General features: G+C 41.2%; 1 protein-coding gene across 1 annotated transcript; it reads right to left on the bottom strand.

The window, feature by feature from the left end:
• Positions 1–1430: 1430 nt before the first annotated feature.
• On the bottom strand, positions 1431–1835 carry LOC107920234 (uncharacterized). The gene has a single exon (XM_016849833.1). The coding sequence runs from the start codon at positions 1833–1835 to the stop codon at positions 1431–1433; it is 405 nt and encodes a 134-aa protein (XP_016705322.1).
• Between the last annotated feature and the right edge of the window lie 4816 nt (positions 1836–6651).

Raw genomic sequence — 6651 nt, 5'->3', positions numbered from 1 at the left:
ACGATCTTCTTGCCAAAGCCCCAATAGTCACACCCTTGATTCCTAGGGGATGTGTCGATCAACTTGACCACCACCTACATAAAAGATATCACATGTCGATATTAGACTTGTACTGAAGTAATAATAATGCCATCCTAATCGCACCATTCTTACCAACACGACTGAGCAGATTGCAAACTAAGGATGTAACACACACATAACCAAGAATAAGGATTAATCTAGAAGGGAAAACAAGAAGTAATCATCACGAAGAGATGTAGTAAGAAGATGATTCAGTCAAAGTGACGAATCAAAAGGGGAGGAAAAAGTAGTTGAGGCTTACCTAGCAATATTCGACCAACACAAAAACACCAAAGTGTGAGAAGAGAATCAACCGTCCAACCCAACAGAACACCACACCCTTTGCTAACTGATGGCAAAAAAATAGAAAGGTGGGATAGAGTATTCGGCCAAGACTCAAATGAAAAGAGAAATGTGTAGGGAGAAAGAAAAAGGGAAAGATGAAGGAGAGAAGGTGCACTTAGTTAAGAGGAAAAATATTGGAGTAAGGAAGAGGAAGAAAGATAGTCGGCTAACCCTAAGGCAGGAATGTTTGGCCAAAGAGACTTGATAAGAGGAAAAGAGCAAAAGCAACCGATGAACAAAATGTTGGAATGGTTAAAACTCAGGATGACCCCTACCACCAATCCGTCCCACAAGTGAAATGAAAAATGAAACAACCAAAAGCCAAAGGATGGCAATTCGGAACCAAGGGAAAAAACCGAAAGAACGACCAACCTCTAGTAATTGTCAAAGACTGAACCATGCAAGGAGTCAGAATCTCAATTCAACACACCCTCTTCCACTCCCTTCAAAACTCTTAATATCTCTCCCTTTATCGCTCCTAGAATCCCTCAACCAACTCCTACCTAACCAAATCCCTACCAGCCAAAATCTTCTCCAACACTCCCCTAGAATTCGGCCTCACCCCCTACACTACTCAACACCCCAATTTCAATCCAACTGCAACACTTCCCCAGCATCAGAAGCAAGCAAAATAAAATATACCTTTGTATTGCCAAGCCTCGAACCCCTGATCCCCTAGAGCACTCCACACACCCTTATCCACTCGATAAGTAGTCTTTTTGTGTCATACTTTAATCCTATTTATTTAAGAAACCTACTAACTAAGACCAAGGCTTATTCAAGAAGGAGTAAAATTTTGTTCAAGCTAAGGCTTGAACCCATGACTTCCAGACACTTTCAGAGCAGTAAACCACTAAGGCAAGCATACTACCATGTCACATACACAACAATAATTTTAACATAGATTTCAGGATTTGAGAGATTGGGGTGTTACAATTCTACCCTCTTAAAAGAAAATTTCAGCCTCGAAATTTACCTGATCAAAATAGATGAGGGTATTACTGCTACATCATCTCCTTGGGTTCCTACGTGGCTTCCTCAAAACTGTGATTACGCCATAGTACTTTAACTAGTGGAATAGACTTTCTCTTTAGAACCTTTACATCATGATCTAAAACTTGAACTGGCTCCTCCTCAAAGGTCAGATCTAGCTTAACCTCAATCTCCTTGGTTGAGACAATGTGCTCAGGATTCGAGCGATATTGCCTCAGCATGGAAACGTAAAACATGTCATAAATCCAGTCCAACTCTGGAGGTAACTTAAGTTGATAGGCAACCCGTCCTACACGCTTCAATATACGGTACTGCCCAATGAACATAGGGCTTAACTTGCCCTTCCAACCAAATCTCAGTATATTTTTCCACGACGACACCTTAAGAAAAACAAAGTCTCCTACTAAGTACTCAATCTCTTTACGCTTCAGATCCATATATGACTTCTATCTATTTGATGCTACCTTCAATCGATCCCGAATTAGTTTGACCTTTTTTCAGTATCAGAAATCAATTTAGGACCCAGAACACGCCGCTCGCCTAACTCAGTCCAACAAGAGGGATTACGACACATACGACCATATAATGTCTCGTAAGATGCCATCTGAATGCCAGACCCGTAGCTATTGTTATACACAAACTCTGCTAGCAGCAAGTAGTCCTCCCAACTGCCTCAGAAATCTATTACACAACTTCTTAACATGTCCTCCAGTATCTGAATCACCCTCTCTGACTAACCATCTGTCTGAGGATGGAATGCAGTACTAAAGTCTAATCTTGTACCCAGTGCTTCATGCAGCTTCTTCCAAAACTGAGACATGAAGCGAGGATATCTGTCAGATATTATAGACATTGGTACTCCATACAGTCGCACTATCTTAGACACATATAGCTTAGCCAATTTCTGTAGCGAGTAATCAGTACGAACTGGTATGAAATGGGCAGACTTGGTCAATCGATCCACGATGACCCATACCGCATCCTTTTTAGAAGGCGTTAGGGGTAACCAATTAACGAAGTCCATGGTTACTCTCTCCCATTTCCAAAATGGAATCTTAATTGGCTGAAGCAACCTAGAAGGCAACTGATGTTCTGCTTTAACCTGTTGACAAGTCAGACATTTTCCCATAAAATCGGTCACATCACGCTTAAGTCCAGGCCACCAATATACCTCACAAAGATCTCCGTATATTTTATTTCCTCCTGGGTGCATAACATAAAGGCTACTATGCGCCTCTTGCAGTATAGACTGCCTTAACTCAGTATTCTTAGGTACACAGACTCTCCCACGGAAACACAGTACCTCTTCGTCATTCAGTCCAAAGTTTGAAGTTCCCCCATTCTCTATCCGTTGGAAACAAGGATCCAGTGACTCATCATCCAACTGTTTACCCTTAAACTGTTTAGTCCATGTCTGTTTAACCTAAAGTTTAGCCAATAGACTACCATCATCGAATAAGCTCAGACGAGCGAAAATCGCTCTCAGATCAATCATAGCCCTACGGCTCAGTGCGTCGGCTACCACATTAGCCTTACCTAGATGGTATTCAATTGAACAATCATAATCCTTAAGCAGCTCAATCCACCTAAACTGTCTAAGGTTTAGCTCCTTTTGAGTGAGAAGATACTTGAGACTCTTGTGATCCGTGTAAATGATATATTTCTCACCGTACAAGTAATGCCTCTAAATTTTCAGTGCGAATACCACCGCAGCCAATTCGAAGTCATGCATCTGATAGTTCGCCTCATGCGTCTTAAGCTGGCGAGACGTATATGCTACTACCTTACGCTCTTGCATTAACACACATCCTAACCCAATATGTGATACATCACTGTAAACAGTGTATTCTTTCCCAGACTCTGGTTGTATCAAGACAAGTGCCTCAGTTAAAACTTTCTTGAGCTTCTCAAAGCTATCTTACTGTGTGTCAGTCCAAATAAATGGCATGCCTTTACGTAGAAGCTTAGTTAAAGGCACGGTAATCCGTGAGAACCCCTCAACAAATCTTCGATAATACTTAGCCAGTCGCAAAAAACTACGAATTTTTTATACAGTCTTAGGCTGCTTCCAGTCCAAAACAAAATCAATTTTTTGAGGATCAACCCTAATCGCCTCAGCAGATACCACATGACCCAGATAAGTTACTTCGCGCAGCCAAAATTCACATTTACTGTAATTGGCGTACAACTGCTTCTCTCTCAAAATCTGTAGAACCACTCGAAGATGTTCATCACGCTCAACCTCTGTCTTTGAATACACCAGAATATCATTAATGAACACTACTATGAACCAGTCTAGATAGGGTTGGAACACATGGTTCATCAAATCCATGAAAGCCGTTGGTGCATTCGTCAGTCTAAACGACATCACTAGGAACTCGTAATGACCATACTGAGTCCTAAACGTCGTCTTATGCACATCAGTCTCCTTGACCCTCAATTGATGATACCCAGATCGAAGATCAACTTTTGAGAAAATCGATGCTTGAAGAAACTGGTCGAATAGATCTTCAATCCTCGGTAGAGGGTACTTATTTTTAGTCGTTCGTTTATTCAAATACCGGTAGTCAATGCACATTTGCATTGATCCATCCTTCTTTTTCACAAAAAAAATCGGTGCTCCCTACAAAGACACACTAGAGTAGATGAACCCTCAATTCGATAACTCTTGAATTTAAGCTTTGAGTTCTACAAGCTCCTTCAATGTCATTCTATAAGGGGCTATGGACACCAGAGCTGTACCTTGTAGTAGCTTAATCCCAAATTCAACTTCACGGTTTAAAGGTAACCCAGGTAGCTTATCGGGAAAGACATTTGAAACATCTTTGACTATTCTGATATCCTTAACAGAGGAACCCTTGAATTCAAAAGCACTGATGCAGGCTTGATACGCCTCACAACCCTTACGAACCAACTTCTCAGCTTTAAGTGCAGAAATCACATTACTCAAATAGTTCTGTCGTTCCTCAATTACCACTACCTCCTCATCTGTCTCAGCTCTCAATATTACCCTTTTAGTGGCACAGTCCAAACTGACTCGGTGTTTAACTAACCAGTCCATGCCCAGTATCAAATCAAACTCTCCAAAAGGGAGTTCCTTCAGATCTGCCGGAAAGATAACCCCTTGTACCTATAAAGGAGCATCTTTAAACCATTTATTAACTCTGACTGACTGTCTCAACGAACTCAATACAGTAATTCCACTCGAAGTATTCTCAACCGGAATCACCAAATTCTTAGTAACAGTACAAGCAACATAGGAATGGGTAGATCCTACATCTATCAATGCAGTATAAGGTACACTGAATATTAAAAATGTACCCGTAATAACATCTGGGGCATCTCTATCCTCTCGAAGACGAGTACCATAAACCAGAACTGGTTGCCTCGCCTCAGTGTGCCTAGCACCTCTGCTCGGTGCTCCACAGCCACGACTCATACCATTTCCACCCTTGGCCTCACCACGGCCTCTCGATGGCTGCTGAACACCTCTCGATAGCTGAACAGTAACATACCAGTAGCTTGCATCTGATTGGGCCAACGTGGACAATCTCTGATGCTACCCTCTAAGGATCCACACCCCAAACACGCCCCTATCTGTACCCAGCATTCGCCGTGATAGCATTTCCCACAAATAGTTCAAGGCTGCAACCTGGAAGCAGCAATAGGGGCCCCAAATCTAATTGGCCCATCAACTCTGGCCTTTTCCTTAGGTCTCCCAAACCCTCTTATTCCTTCCCCTGTCCAACTCACGACTCTGGCGCTCAGCACTCTTTACATCCTCCACGATCTTCACCTTTTCCACTAACACAAAAAAATCTTGCTCCTTCTGTGAAGCTATCAGCAGTCACAAATTATCTTTAAGGTCGTCTTCAAAATGAATACAACTCTCATATTTCATTGCCACCATGCCTCATGCATATCGGCTGAATCATAGAAATTCTGCCTCATGTTCAGCCACAGACCTATCTCCCTAAGTTAAATTAAGGAACTCTCTCCTCCTGGCGCCCACATAACTAGCACCCACATATTTTCCTTGGAATGAAATTTTGAAGAATTCCCAAGTCAGTCGATCAGGCTGAGTTCCCTCTTTAACGATAAGCCACTATTTATAAGTTTTATCTCGCAGCAAAGACACCGCACCTTTCAATTTCTATTCAGGGGTGTAGTCAAGGTCGTCCATGATCCTCTCATTGGCCTCCATCCAATATTCAACCACATTAGGGGCAACTCCAGTGATACCCCTAAAAATCTGAGCCCTATTGGACCGAAGTCATTCCATAACCAACCCACGACCCACAGTACTGGTATTGGGCCTAGCTACCCTTTCAAAAAATCCTCAACATGGCTTGGCACAGTACATTGTCCCCAGCCGCTCTATATTGAGACCCAGTTTCAGTCTCAGGTGAAGTCGGTGCCACCTTATTTTCAACGTTAGCCATGTGGCCCAATGCCGAAGACCCAGTCGGAGTACTTCTACGGCCTCTACCGTAGCCTCTTGTACCCCTTCCATGAGTACCTCTAGTACTCATCTCGATTCGCGTTTTTTCTATATTAACAGTTTTATGGAATAGTGTATAGTTCCAGTGTTTATTATAGGATATTTTATGAAGAATACTATCAGTAGTTTAAAGTTTTGTCTTTACAAATCGTAGTCCAACTACCATTTTAGGTTACCCTAAATAGAGTATTTTAGTGTAGTCTCTTACCTATAGTAATCTTAGTCTTTCAACAAAATCAAATAGTAGTTTTAGAGAACTTACAGAGTTGGCACCGGAGACTCAGTGTACCACACTTTTTGGTAAAATATTTTCAAGGATTTCAAATCAATTGAAACAATTCTTTTTTTAGAGTTTTAAGTTTTAAGAAAAACCCAAATCTATAGCTGAGTTTTGCAGCCTGGCTCTGATACCAATAAATGTAACACCCCAAACCCAGCCTAAATGGCCGAATCTAGCAATGTCACATAGAAGTATTTTTCTTAAAAAATGTGATATTGAAAGAAAACCCATTTTACATAATTATCTTTATTACTTATTTTCCGTGAGGACTTTAGAACACACTGTTTACCATGTTTAAAATGGTTTTGCTAATTCTTTTAAAACGTTGTCTCTTGTGGAAGCTTAGAAAATGTGTTGCGTAAACGTGATGTTTTTGAAAATAGTTATCTTTTTGAACACTCGTGTCCTAAAGCTAACAGTTGTAATCAAAACGTTTAGAAATCCCAAAATATAAAACTTTAAGAGGCCTTAT

The sequence above is a fragment of the Gossypium hirsutum genome, chromosome A05, assembly GCF_007990345.1.
Source record: "Gossypium hirsutum isolate 1008001.06 chromosome A05, Gossypium_hirsutum_v2.1, whole genome shotgun sequence".
NCBI lineage: Eukaryota > Viridiplantae > Streptophyta > Magnoliopsida > Malvales > Malvaceae > Gossypium > Gossypium hirsutum.
Note: the sequence above shows the minus strand (reverse complement) of the source record. Positions and strands in the feature narration are given on the sequence as shown.